This window comes from Aristolochia californica, unplaced genomic scaffold (genome assembly GCF_029961685.1).
Source record: "Aristolochia californica isolate CCGP_79_NKW_82.1479 unplaced genomic scaffold, dmAriCali1.0.hap1 SCAF_7, whole genome shotgun sequence".
NCBI classification, from domain to species: domain Eukaryota; kingdom Viridiplantae; phylum Streptophyta; class Magnoliopsida; order Piperales; family Aristolochiaceae; genus Aristolochia; species Aristolochia californica.
In genome coordinates this window covers 7,066,919-7,081,490 of record NW_027182268.1, presented here as the reverse complement: position 1 = coordinate 7,081,490, position 14,572 = coordinate 7,066,919, and the positions used below count along the sequence as shown (strand labels likewise).

Here is a 14,572-nt window from a genome sequence, read left to right as displayed (position 1 = left end):
AAGCATCTAAAACCCTATCTTGCGCATGGACAAGTTCATGTGCAATGGAAAACAATTTCCAATATTAGTGCTCCCAAATGAGAAAAATATGAAAAATAAGAAAATTAGTAACTTGTATAGTATATTTAATTAAAATATAATAATTAAACATTAAATTAGGTAAAACAAACATTATTACTACACGAATAACTAATTTAATGTATAATTACAAAATTCCAAGAAATTACTGCATACATCTCTCTCTATTAGGGGTGGCTTCGAACCGAGCCAGTTCGCGAGCAGCTAGAGCTCGGCTCGGTATTGACTCGGTTCGATTTCGAGCCTAGTTCAAGATCCAGGATCGGCTCGTTTAAATTAAGGCCGAGTCAGAACTAGAGTGGGGGAGGGAATTCGCCGCCGCTTCCGTCGCAGCAATCATCCCTGACGACAGGTCCTCACCGGTGCTGACGACAGGTCCTCACCGGTGCTGCAGTGGAAAACCAGAACCATGGGAGAAATCATTTCTCCCCGTCTCGATGAAAAACTAAAACTAGGGGAGAAAGTTCAAGGGAAAAATAATTCCCCCCCGCACGAAGATGATTTCGCAAGTGCGAGATCATAAAGAAAAAAATAAAAAATCCTTAAACTCTCCTTCCTCATGGCTCTTGAATAAATATATTTTAATAGAAATAAGTTTCTTGGGACTATTAGTGTCTCATGTTTTTTGTAAACATTTTTCTAATTGAAAATTCTTATTAAAAAATCATATAATTTTCTAAGTAAGATTTTCCTGCCAAGATCGGCTAGAAAACCGTATAGAAAAATTTTGAATAAGTATTTGACAGTTGATGTTGTAATACTTTTAGCATAAGGCAATTTTTATTGCAATTTTGTGTTTGACATTTTATTTGATTAAAAATTTATCAATAAGTATAGTAATATATTAGATTGATTATTAATTTTTATTTATTTCCCAAAAGGTCCATTTAACTTTCCTAAGAAAATTTTAAAATATTTCTTGTAATTTTCTAATAAGTCACTAATAGTAATAGGATTTTATTTAAAGGTTTTTTTTGGAAATATGTATCATAGGAAAAATATTTCTAGTTTTTCCTAGAATATAAATTTTTAACCAAGGGCACTAAGGAGGCCATAGTAAATTTATGGTCAGATTCAAAAATTACAAAACAAGCTCGACAACATTTGGAGTAAAAAAATTTAATATTTGTGCGTTTTAATCCATTATTGAAATTCAATCCTAAACCTCCCCTATCATTTTTTATTTAAAATGTATGCATAATTTTATATACAATTTATTTGACATATATTTTATATAGAGTATTAAATTTAGGTTAAGCTCAAACTCGACTAGAGCTTGAACTTGAACTCAGTTAAAATTATTAGGCTCGAGTTCAATTACAATTTTAAGTTCGAGGCTAGGGTTGGCTTGAGTTCGAGTTCGAAATATTTAATTCAAGCTCGGCTTGAACAAGGTTCAGACTCAGTTGGATTCGATGCCACCCTTATGCCCAATTTTAACTAAAATGTATGTAAAATTTTATATACAATTTATTTGACATGTATTTTTTGAAAAATTTTAAATGTATGTTGGAGCACGAACTCGACACATGTATTTTTTGAAAAGTTTTAAATGAATGTTGAAGCTTGAACTTCGTTAAAATTACTAGGCTCGAGCTCGATAACAATTTTAGGCTCGAGCTCGAGTTCGAAATATTTAAATCAAGCTCGCCTCGAACATAGGCAAGTTCGGGCTCGGCTCGGTTTGATGCCACCCCTACTCTCTATCATCTTGTTGAGAAAAACACAAGCTTCATAAATTTTACCCACCTTATAATAACCTTCAATCAGTGCATTGTATGGAGAAGCCACAGAGACCAAGTTCACATCCAAGAATGTTTCAACATCAGCAAACTTGCCTAATTGGCAATACCCATTCATTACATCTACATACATCTGGATCCCAGGATTTAGACCTAAATTTGTCATCTCCACCAAAAGCTTAATTGCCTTATCCAACTGATGACTTTCACAACAAGCCCCAACCAAAGTACTATAAACCGCCAAATTTGGCAATAGACAAGCACCTCTCATCACTTTGTACAACTTCATTCCTTCATCTAGTTTATTAGCTTTACAAGCAAAGATATTACACTATTATATAAATCACAATCTGTATGAGTACCCAACTCAGACATATGATCTAAAACCTGAAGTGCTTCAATAATTCAGTTTCTTGAAAGAAGTCCAACTATAATTATTTTAAAAAACCTACAATTAGGATTAAGATGTTTTTGCTGCATCCTTCAAAATTGCTCCAATGCTATCTCCATATGACCACTTTCACACAGAACTTCCATTAGATAATTCAAAATTTCAACATTTGGAATAACACCAGTTTTTGCCATTTCTTTGTAAATGAAGATAAATCTTTCCAGATCCTTCTTTACAACAAAAACACCCAATAGATGTTAAACACCTAACTAATACTACCCAAAAGACTGACATGTCAGGAGCAGAATATATAGGTACTTAACCCAAAACCATAATATCACACCCACCGTCGCGAGGCCGACGCCCACGGCGGCCTACACTGGAGACGACCCACTCTAGCAACGGCCTTAAGGTGCGGGAACACACTCAGGTCGCCCATTCCGCTTATAGCGATGGCCCATGGTGCGGGAACACACTCTGGTCGCCCCCTCCGCCCAGGGCTACACACCTCCACACGCCGCTTGCAGCACATGGGAATCGAACCCATGACGTAACGCTAACTCTGATACCAAATGTTAAACACCTAACCAATACTATCCAAAAGACCTGCCTTGTCAGGAACGGAATATATAGGTACTTAACCCAGGACCATAACAATTGAAGATCTAGGGAAAGCATTTAGCCGAATTCATCATCTCAAACACTTTTAAAGCCTCATCAACTCTCTGGCTCTGACAAAAAGATTCAACCAAGAAACCAAAGCTAAAAGCTAACCCCTCTTTATTTTCGTCATCTCGTTCAGAAGCATCTCCATTTCCTTAACTCTACCAACGATGACCAATTTTAAAATCATTCTACAATATGTCACAACAGTTTGACGGAATTGTTTCTGCGCAGAAGCCCATTTGAAGATCTTTAGAGCAAAGCTCAAATCATGCGTGGAATCCAAAACAAAGACTAATCTATCCGAGTGCAGTCTTTCCCTCAAAAAACGAATAGCAACATCAAATTGGGCAAAGTTTGTTTGGTTTTTCTCAACAGCATCCGATGGAATCTGAACGGTTGCCACAGTAGAAATTGAATAAGAACATTAACTCAAATAAATAAAGACGATAAATTTCTTCGAGTTGTGCCAAGGTTGAAGCCTTGATGCCATTGGTAATATACTTTGAACAACATCTGTGGGCTAAATTGGATTACAATTGCAAATAAAACCCAAAATAGAGGGGGGAGGGGTTAGGAGAGGGAGTCCTAGAGAAGAGAGGGAGCAGAGATCCGGGGGCGCATGGAGACGAGAGAGGGGGTGCAGGAGAGAGGGCGAAAAAAATGAAAATAAGAAGAGACCGAGAGACAGAGGCCGGAGAGTGAGTACGAGAGAAGAGAGGGAGCAGGGACCTCAAGGGCGCAGGGAGACGAGAGAGGGCGAAAAAAATGAAAATGAGAAGAGACCAAGAGATGGAAGCCGTAGAGCGAGTCTGAGAGAAGAGAGGGAGCAGGGACCTCGGGGGCACAGGGAGATGAGAGAGGGGATGCAAGAGAGGGTGAAAAAATGAAAATGAGAAAAAAACCGAGAGAGGGGGTGCGGGGAGAAAGAGGGAAAAAAAACGTCTACGCTTTGAACCCCGACGTTTAATTTATCTAGATGATTGATAATTTTGGGCAAAAACCAGATTCCATAAATTATAAGGTAGATATGATGTTCAGTTTCATATTAGTCAATCGTGATGATTTGAAGCCTGGCATTCCACTAACGACGAGAGATAAAAGTAATGCGGTTGTAGTTCATCCGGAAGGGTTTGCGGGAAGTATAAAATGACGATAACACCCTTACGCTTTCACTTTCTTTCCTCCCTATATTCTTTCTTTCCTATATAAAAGGGGCATTCGCGTCAAGTGTCTTTTGAGCCCTTTTCTCCTCCTCTGCATCCTCATTCTCTCTCTCCCCTCTCGGTCATGGCGCAGAAGCGGAAGCTCGACGAATCGTTGGACCCGGTGCCCGGCTCGCCCTCCGATTCCGACACCGAAGAAGAAGACATTGGCAAGGTCCTGGAGCCTTTCAACAAAGAGCAGCTCATCGACCTTCTCCGCACGGCAGCGTCTAATGACCCAACCCTATTCTCCGAGATCCACCGTGTGGCTGATCTTGACCCCGCCCACCGCAAGCTCTTCGTTCACGGCCTTGGATGGGATACTACCTCCGACAAGCTCCGTACCTTCTTCGTGAAGTACGGAGAGCTGGAGGACTGCAATGTGGTTGTTGATAAGAATTCCGGAAAATCGAAGGGGTATGGTTTTGTACTCTTTAAGCACCGTCGATCGGCGCAGAAAGCCCTAAAAAATCCGCAGAAGAGGATTGAGAATCGGATGACTGCCTGCCAGCTGGCGTCCGTCGGTCCTACCGCTGCTGGACTGAATTCGCTGCCGCAGGTTGCTCAGAATAGTCAGGATACGTTGGCTAGGAAGATATATGTGGGGAACGTGAACTCGGAGATTTCGGCTGTGAAACTTCACAGTTTTTTTTCGAAGTATGGTGAGATTGAAGAAGGGCCGCTAGGGTTTGATAAACAGTCGGGGAAGTCGAAGGGTTTTGCGCTTTTTATTTACCAAACGGCTGAAGGGGCTCGTAAGGCGCTTGAGGAACCGAATAAGAACTTCGAGGGGCATCAATTGTATTGCCAAAAGGCTACTGATAGCCACAAAATGAGAGCAGCGGCTACCGGTACGGCTGGATCCGCCGCCGTTCAGCCGGCCACTGGGTTTAGTAACGGGCCCGATATGGGTGCATCTGCCTCAGCGGCTTTGTTGAGCCAAGGGCTTTTGGCCGGAGCAATACCATTTAATCAGGGAGTCCCGCCAAATCATGCTGCTCTGGCTGTTTTGGCTGCTGCTGGGCAGAATCCGGCTGCATTTGGGATGTCGCCGGCAATGCTAGCTGCTATGAATCCAGCTTTTGCGGCTGCAATGAATCCGGGCGGGATGACCCCTGGAGCTCAACCCGTGGGCCCTGCAGTAGCTCCCGGGTTGCAGGGATATGGAATGGCAAATACAGGGTATCAAAATGCTGGATATCAGACCGCAGGATATCAAAGTGGCCACAATCACCAAGCAGGAAACTCTTACCCGGCTAATACCATGTCCCAAGCTACGACGGGACCAAGGCCTCATTCAGGAGTAGGGCCATACGTGACCCGCTAGGTATGTTATTTGTTCCACAAATCGATGAGGTTTCATTATTTGAATGCGTTTTCTTCCCCTTGTGTTCAGTTATTTTCTTTTTCTTATTGATGATTTTCACTGATTTTATATTTATTCGGTTACTTTAATCATAGTTTCATCTAAGATTTAAGTTTCTCTTTTATGATTCTAATGTTTTTTTACTCTTCTTAGTTTGATAATATGCAAGGTGCTTATTCCTGCCGTTTAAAGAAAATGACAAGTTTTCATTGGCGCTCGGGGATGACCGTGTTCAGGCTCTTGGAATTAACCGGGGAAAAGGAATGGATTTTTGGCTTTTATGGATTTTGCTAATGGATGTATGGATTTTGGATTTTCTATGGTTTTATTGATAGTTTTGCTGGTTACATGTAATAGATGATGGGATGTTCTGGTTTAAGATGGTTTTCATTTTAGATTATATTTGGGAATTGTGTTGCAGATTATTTTAGAAGGCTTACCGTTTGATATTTGTTTGCCTATTTATCCTTTGGAATCAATTTTATGGTAATCGTGACGATTATTTTCCGAAGTTTGTTATTTAAGGCGAAATGTAACCCTTGCTGAAAAAGGGCTTTCACAAATGTATTTTGTTTGTCAAGCTTCATACTGAAGGCTGTATAACCGTGGAGTGAAATGATTTTCCAGTTTTTCTTCACAATCTTGAGCTTGTCAGGGCTTTAGGTTGTGTCATGCTGGCAGCATTTTATTGGGATCTGTTTTCCTTGAGTGGGTTTAATTTGAAACTGAGACCATTTTCATCTAAGTGGTTTAGCAGAGTTTTCTGTATACCAGTGAATTATCACTATCTCGTTGGTTAATCTTGAAAAATCTCCCAAATTAATCCCCTGATTCTTCAATATGGTCAGCTCTGACATATCAGATGATGGTTGCCACTACACTTTCAATGAGGACATCAAGTGGTGAGAAGTCAGGCTATGATCGATCACTCCTATAAATTAAGGGTATCCAGCCCCCTTTTAATCTCCGTGTAAGTATCTCATCAAGAGTTCTATCTTTATGAATCAAATCAATTGATATATTATTCTTTGCATAGATGCTTATGGCGAACAGTGTTAGGATGGTGTTCCAGTCCTTGCTCAAAATTTCTCTGTTGTCTAAATAGGTACTAATTGTGTTTTTCCCACCGCACTTTTGCTTCTATTCTCTCTGTGCATGTTCTACTGAGGAGTATTTTGTGTGATTGAAACGCTATTAGACAATCTTGCTTGAACCAGTTGAACCCTTTTAGGCTTTTGCATAGATTTTGATTTTAGGTTTCCCTCATTTTATATGGTAATCAGAGATCTTGTTGTTTCCATAGCTATTCTGATTTATTTTGAAAATGATAGCTATTCTGATTAGACGCCTGCATGCTTAAGCTTTTAGCGTTGAAGTATATTGAATAGTATCATCAAGAAGCCAGTAAGTCTGAGTCTTAGCTAGCTAGACAGCACTTTGCTTTTAGGAAGACCTTCATTGTAGGTTCCTTTGCCTGTTGCATTTCTGTTTTTTTTTTTTTTTCATTCTTTGCCCTCATCGTTATTTCTCTTCCTTTTTTAATAATATTTTTTATTGTTCAATAATTATCTTGTGAAGTAAGCGGATTAAAAAAAGGCTAATTAGGATTGATAACTCCTCTTGTTGCTGCAAATTAGTGGAACTTTCAGTCATAAGCTCTCCATTTAAAAGAGAATGTATGTGGACCTTTCAACTGCCAAATTTTCTCAATCTCTGTACTTTCTCTTACGCTTTCAGTATATATGAATAAGCTGTTTTGAAAATGAAACTTGATTGACATGAAATGCATGTCTGCTACATTTTATTTAAATAAATCAAGAGAGTGGTTGCTGGATGTCCTGTTTATGAACATTGTTTATGGCTAACATTCTTTTTTGTTTAATTTATTAAGAGAGGTTAAATCAATTATGTTTGATAAAGCTTGAATCCAATGCCTGACTTTAGCAGCTGCAGGATGTGTCCAGTGTACCATGGTATAAAACCACCAAAGGAAACTAAACAAGGTCCAAGTCCTATGAAATTCCATAGGCTGCTTTTACCTGTTGACTGGGCCAACTCACTTGATCCCCATCCATTATCTCATGTCACAATAATTGGATGACTCTTGCATTCTATGTTGAGAAATGATTTTCAGCTATTTCGTTCTCACTGTTACGAGCTGCTTACAGGGTGGTGATGTGTGGTAATTTTGTTAAAAATAGACTGATCAACTGATGATGAGTGATAAATTTGCCAGTTATATGGAGTGTTGTGCTGAATAAAAATCCCACAACTGATAACCTTATAAGAGGAACCACAATTCAGAATAGTCATTGCAATTTCTGTGGGATGAAGAAGAAAGTGCAAGCCACATCCTTCTTCACTGCTCCTCATGGCAAGCATGACCACATTTTTTCAACAAAATTGGTCTGAGGATTTGCATCTCAAGTTGTCTTATTGAGATCCGGCAGATAGGTAAAGGTATCTGACTTTCTGGTCTGGATAAGATCTCCTCTCTGCTTGCATCACTTACATTCCTCAGGGATTATGCTTAGAGAAAAATAGTTGAAGTAACAACAAATACTCATTGCTTTAAGAAGTAGTTTCCAGGATATCAAGCTCTTTTGCTGCCTGGATTAGTACAAGAAGTGGGTTTGAAAATCTATGTGATACCTCTCTTACAGATAATTGGAGATTGATAGTGCAGATGTCAACCTCAAGAACAATCATAATGACTTAATGATCCCTCTTCCCTATAGCTTTATCTAATGGAATTTTAATGGTTATGCTTTGGGCAGCCCAGGAAGGCATGATTTGGAGTATTTAGAATCACGAAGGAATGACTCTTGCTACCTATGGCATTGTTGATTCTACCAAGGTTGAGCTTTAGGGTCTTTGGCATGGGCTTATCATTTTTAAAGAATGCACGAGTGGAAGGCTTTGGATCGAAGGAGATCCTAAAGTAGTGATCAAGACGTGTTTACAGTTTTTGACCCTTCTTGGAGACATTGGCTAACCTATCATGAAATTATTGACATATCTTCCTTGTTAGGTTCTTGGAATCATGCACTTAGATTAGCCAACTCCTATGTTGACTCTTTTGATGAGTTAGGGTTTCTCTTCAATCTCTCGTTGTAGTGGGACCTCCAAAGCCTACCTCCTTGTAATTTTGTTCTATGGCTTGGTGCCTTCAATAAAATTCTCCTTTCTAAAAAACATTGCCAGTTAGTAGTGCAAGCATTCCAAAAAAAGGGCTCACATAAAACGAATAGTAAGAAAAATCAAAAGGAAGAACACCTAGTATGTGAAGTTTAATTGTTGTTTTACTTTGAATTGGTTGTTGTAGTGATGAAAAGGAAAGGTGTATGAGTAGGATTAGAAACTTGAGCTAATGTAGAGAATGAGTCATCTTAAGAGGAGAAGCTTATTTCTTCTATTGAGTTTTATTTTTTATTTTTTATTTTTTATTTGTTTTGAGAGTGAGAGAAAGTGAAAATTTATTTCAAGCTCAAAAACAAAGGAAACAAAAGTTAGGTAGGAGGATCCCTTACAATGAGAGATTGAAGGGTCGCCCCTTGCTTAGCTAAATAATCAACAAGGGAATCAGTTGATCTCAATACATGGATTAGTTTCGAGGGAATGTAGAAGAGATGTCGATGGTTTTGTGGAAGGCTTGTTGTGGTGGTAAGGAGGTTTCTTGGCCTTGGAGCACCAAAACATTGTGACTCTTGAGTCACGTTCAACCTAGATCTGGCCCCCTGCTAGAATTTTGGAAGATGATAAGTCTCTGGCACAAACTCAGGAGTTCAGTAAAAGTGAGCCGACATGTCCAATGGGGCTAGACTAGGAAGTAATAATGGTGCGTTCATGGTTATTTCTTCTTCTGAGTTATTATAGAAATTATTGATTACTAATAAAACGCAATGGTTTCATTGTAGCTTGCTGTGAAGATTAAACTTGTATGATTTTCTATTAGTTATTAGAATGCATCTTTACAGCTTAGTTATCTTTTATTTTCAGAAATTCCAATGAATATATCATTATGTGCCATTTTGTGCCATTTTATTTCTTTTCACTGTATTAGATAGCCTTGTTCGTGATTATGGTGGTGTCTAAGTTTCTAGCGATCTGGTTATAATACCCCTTTGATAGATGCCTTGGGTGGCATTGAGGTTTTCAGTTATGCTAGTTTTTCTTTTTTTCTTTTTAATTCCCTTTAGTTGAACGCCTTAAGCTTGTTTTCAATCATTAGTTACTTGTTTTAATTATTACTAGCGATTATATCCGCCCAATTGCACGATGCTATCTCATTTAAGTAAAATTTAAAATTTTTGTTTTAAATTTTGTTTTAAAACAAAATTTTATATTGATAAATCCAATTTGGATTTTCAAGGTTACTGTTAAGCTAAGACAAAATTTTAAGTAGTCTTATACTTAATTTCTAGCGAGTCTAATAAAACTTACTGGAATTTTAGGAAAAAATATTGGAATTTATATTGAAGAAGAGTCTTTAAGGATTACAAAAAAATAAAAATAAAAGAAGTTATAATTATTGGTAGTTTAAAAACTATAAATACTTGACCTTACGTGCACCCCATAAGCCTAATGGCATCTTGAGAAAGAAATTTAGAGATAATATTGAAGTAGATTCCCTAACAATAAGAGAGAAAAACATATAAAAGATTTTTTTTTTTTAAAAAAAGCCCAAAGCCAAATAATCAACAAAAAAAACTTTAGGAGTTTTTGTTACAATGAGGGATTGGAGGGAGACTATTTGCTTAGCAAGTGAGTCAGCAAGATGATTAGCTGATCTCATAACCAAATTCCAAATACAAGGAAAAGAGCTAGAAACATCTAATATCTGATGGAAGACATGCCAATACTGCCAGATAGGGTCTAGCGATTTGGAGCACCAACAAATGGCCACCATGGAATCCCCTCCAATCCAAAGGTGCTCGCTAAAGGAGGATTTTGAAGATGAGGAGGCCATGCTTGAGAGCTTTAATTTTCCCTAGTGGTGGAGTCTACAACCTCAAAGGTAGGCTAGGTGTTGGGTTTGGCTTGGCTTCGGTTTTACTTAAGCTTGAGTATGGTTCAAATCAATTTGAGGGCTTGTGAGCTTGATGAATTAACTAAGAGACTAAAAGCAAACTTTAGGAAGTCAGGTGTTAATTCAAACTTTAGTTCTCACTTACCAAAAAAATAAATGCTTTGATTCTATAACAATGCTTCTTTAAGAGAGTACACTTATATTTTGTTTTCTATATCTATATTTTTCTTACTAAACTTGCTTTTAAATTTGAATCAACAAAGTGGAGTTTGGAGAGTTTCAAGTATGCTTCTCTTCTTGCTTCCTTTTCCCTCTCCTCTTCTTTTCATTTTCTTCTTACTATAAAGGAGGGGGTTGCACCATTCTTCTCCCTTTGTTCTTTGTTGAAACTTGGCCCAGCTATAACCCTAACCACTTCAGCTTGAGTTTATACATGAGGCTTGTGATCAACTTAACAGCAAGGTGGGGTGGAACTTGGGAGAGGCATCACCCCTGTCAGAGTAGAAAGACGGGAGGGTTGCCACCTGCGTTCCCCTCTTTCTTTCGGTTTAAAAAAGGGAAGAGGAGAGGAGGGAGGGTGTGTTCCTCCCTTCTGTATTAGGTGCGGTGGTGTTACCTCTCTCTACGGGAAGAAGAAGAAGAAGAAGAAGATAAAAAAGGGCAAAAGAAAAAGAGAAAAGAAGAGAAAACAAAATAAGAAGATCAAAAGAAGGAAGAGTACTTGGAATGATTGTTTCGAACTTTATTTGATGTCCAAAATTGTCAAAGCCATAAGAGACTCCACTAAATGTTTTTTATTCAAATTTCAAAGTTTAGTAAGTGATGAAAACAAAGAACATAGATTAAAAAAAACTATATAGTTTCTATTGTAGCATTCATTATGGAATCAAAGGAATTTATTTTTGAATCAAAGCAATTTTTTTTTGGGCAAGCAAGAACTGAAGTTTAAACAAGCAATTAGTGTTTATCTTTGAAATCTCCATCTTGCTTCTTAGTCTATTACTTGGAAAAGTTAAACTTATTGAACTCACTCACAAGCTTTTGAGCCGAGCTCAATTACCCAAGCTCTTGGCTCTTAGGAGTCAACATTGATTTGAGATCGACCTGGTTCGGCTTATTGCTGCCCCTAGTATTGGTGTTATTTGGTGTTTATTTGGCAACTTGTAGTTCATATAGTCTTTTGGTAGTAGGGATGGCATAGGTTGGGGTTTGGGCCGGTTTTTGAAAATCCGAGCCTGCCCCACATTCCTGAACCTAGTCTTGTCCATGCGAAAACCTGTGATTGGGTTGGAAATGTTACCCATCCCCACATTGCAGCCCTATTCCCATCCCCATCCCACCCTATTCTTAATCCTTAGCCCACTATCTTTTACAAAGCTTTATGAAAATTTTAAAGAATTTTAAAATATAAAAACTATATATAATCAATTATAAACATAAATAATAAAATTACACAAAAAAGCATACAATATGTAATCATCAAAATATTTACATTAAATGGACCTACAACATAAAAATGTCCTTGTTTTTGTTAAACACATGATATGTAAAAGTTGAAGGAATAACTATGTAATTAGACCTAGTGGGGTGAGGGGGAAACCAGGTCCCTCGCTAGATTCAAGTTGAGTTACTCATTTAACCTGATCCGTGCCCATCCTTGATGTTGTTGTACCAGCTAAGCATAGAAAGTTGGCAATGAGACAGGTTCTTTAGTTAAGACATTGATGAGTGACAAAGTTGTTGCGAACAGCCAATAAGGAGCCGCCATGTTAAAGCATTATGTTAGGTGCACATGACGGCCCTTTATGTTGTTTCCGTATTTGTAGACAATCCTTTCTTTATAGTGGAGAAGCATTACTTCTTTAGGAAAAAAAATGCTTTTTAAAGGTAAAGCTTATATTTTTTCAGTTTACACCTTTAATAGAGGGAGTGATTTCCTTTTCTTAAGCAGTGTTTTTTAAAAGAAAAGCATTGAGTCTTAATAGTAGTTCTTTTTAAAAAATAAAAAACACTTTGTAAAGGAAATCACTGTTTTTTAAAGAAAAATATTGAGTCTTAAAGTAGTTCTTTTTAAAAAAGAAAAACACTTTTTAAAGGAAATAACTGTTTTTTTAAGCAAAGCAGGATTTCCATTAGAGGTGTAGAAGAAAACATTATAAGGGGCAATCACATGTGTTTGATGTGACAATCCCTTATCAAAAAGTTCTTTTGATTTGTTTTTTTTTTTTTTTTTGGAAGAAAAGCATTGCTTCCACTAAAGGGGCTATCACGTATGCTTTTATACAAGGTTTTGACATGGCAACCCCTTATTGGTTGTTCAGAAGGTTTCGAATAATTCCTTGATCGGATGTGACCGGATTTAGTAATGTTGGGAGTTGAACTTGGGAGGAAATTAAAATGTTCACAATGCATTCTTAGTTAGTTGTCTCTTTGAGGCACTTAAAGATTTACTTCCCAGGCCAGATGCATGACAATTAAATGGAAGTGGGACAGCCAATGGATAGATAATTGTATCATGCTGCAGCATTTTTTTCTTTTGTTTTAAGCTCAAAGGGTTGCCCTATATTGGTTTTCTTTTTTTTTCTCAGTTGATGTGAGGTCAAGGGCATTGATTGTCTTGAGATTTGAGTTGTATGTTTTGTCAAACAATTGTGCAAGCTTTGTGATGCAGAGCACAGAACTATTCCAAGCACTCTCTGTTGCTCTTCTTGTGAAGCTTTGAAGTTCCATTTCTAGGTTGGTATAAGAGCATCTTTCTGCCCCATTTGAGGACTTCATCTACAAAACGTTTTTGGCCCTTGGAATATTATGGCATGCATCCCCTTGACCTGTGGAAGTATTTTCTAATAAATCTTCTGCCGTTGTTGATGTCTATGGAAAAGCCGTGTACTAATTTCTCCTGTGTATTATTGACCTTTGGGTTGAGGTGGCTTCTTCGTTCATGTGATGAAACTATCCTCCTCTCTTCTCTTGCTCAGGTCCATTGGGCACCGATGGACTCACTGAGGCTGAGGTGAAGTTTCCTAGGGTCCCTTGGAAATACAGGCTGACTGATGCTGGTTATCACCAAGTGCTCAAGCGCTTAGATCTCCCTTAAGACTTCTATTCAGGGCTACGAGTCTCTTGGTCTTGTACCCTCTGGGCTGCTAGTTATCTCGTGGATGGTCTTTACAGGGGAGAGGGGATCTGAGCGGGGGTGTGAGTTTGATAGTAACTTCATTTTGAGACTGCTTGGCAGTAGCATTTTTGTATTTTATTGTTTGTTGCACATACTGTAGCAGCTTTTATTGTGCTATGTATTTCCTCCCTTTCTTTGCTTCACTGAAATTCTCATATTTAATAGCAATATGATAATCATTGCTAAACTTAGCCCTAATCTTTTATGTGATTATATTGATGCCCAGTACACTATGCTCAATATATGATGATTATTATACTAGCTTGTTGGTATGTATATGTGCTTGTTTCTATTTTATTGGTTATTTGTAAATTTAAAGGTGTTGTGCTGAAGGTGTGAATGGCATTTCCATTTTCTTCCAATAAATGCCACCTTTATTCGTTGAATCTTTTGTGTTTTTGCTACAGGATGTGCCCTAGTTTTTTTCCTTTCATATTATATTGCTGCTCGTCAATATTTTGAATTATTGGAAATGGCACGTTTGTGCATGAACATGTATGCATTTAATAAACTACTGTCAGATGTTTTCCACCTGAGAGCGTTTCCCACTGGACTGATGCAAATATGTAATCTCTGCGTTGGAAAAGTCAGAATGCCAATGTAGGTCGTGGGGGTTGCAAGTCTGGGTATGTTTTCCAGTTCATTTTTCTGTAGGAAACTTAGGTGCAACAACGAATCACTTTGTATAAAGCTTGGGCAAGGTTGTACAGAATATGGTCTGCTAAATGTCTTTAGAATTTTGCAGATCCAGAAGCTACTGGTTCATTTTATCATAATTCATGTAGATCCCTAGGTTTAGTGTTCTGAAAGAACCTCAGAGAAATGATCCACACTCGTTCCTACATTTTTCATTTTGTTCTGATCCATGCAGCAAGTTTCCCGAGTGCCATCTTATCAGTAGTAAATCACACACGAACAAC

The 14,572-nt window shown here is 38.0% G+C and overlaps 1 protein-coding gene across 10 annotated transcripts; it reads left to right on the top strand.

Moving 5' to 3' along the window:
* Positions 1–4,124: 4,124 nt before the first annotated feature.
* Positions 4,125–14,463, top strand: LOC137936362 (UBP1-associated protein 2A-like). Of its 10 annotated transcripts, none has more exons than XR_011109530.1 (4): positions 4,125–5,406; positions 6,294–6,415; positions 7,393–7,905; positions 13,453–14,041. XR_011109530.1 is itself a non-coding variant. In XM_068780971.1 (2 exons), the coding sequence occupies exon 1, from the start codon at positions 4,165–4,167 to the stop codon at positions 5,404–5,406; it is 1,242 nt and encodes a 413-aa protein (XP_068637072.1). In that variant the 5' UTR covers positions 4,125–4,164; the 3' UTR covers positions 5,615–6,270. The 10 variants fall into 10 exon arrangements, 2 of the variants coding, with proteins under 2 accessions (XP_068637072.1, XP_068637071.1); XR_011109529.1 differs by having other exon boundaries at positions 7,390–7,905; XR_011109531.1 differs by having other exon boundaries at positions 7,682–7,905; positions 13,453–14,038.
* The last annotated feature ends 109 nt before the right edge of the window (positions 14,464–14,572 follow it).

Coding starts and splice junctions, on each gene's coding strand:
- LOC137936362 (XM_068780971.1), top strand. CDS start 4,165: ATGGCGCAGAAGCGGAAGCTCGACGAATCGTTGGACCCGGTGCCCGGC.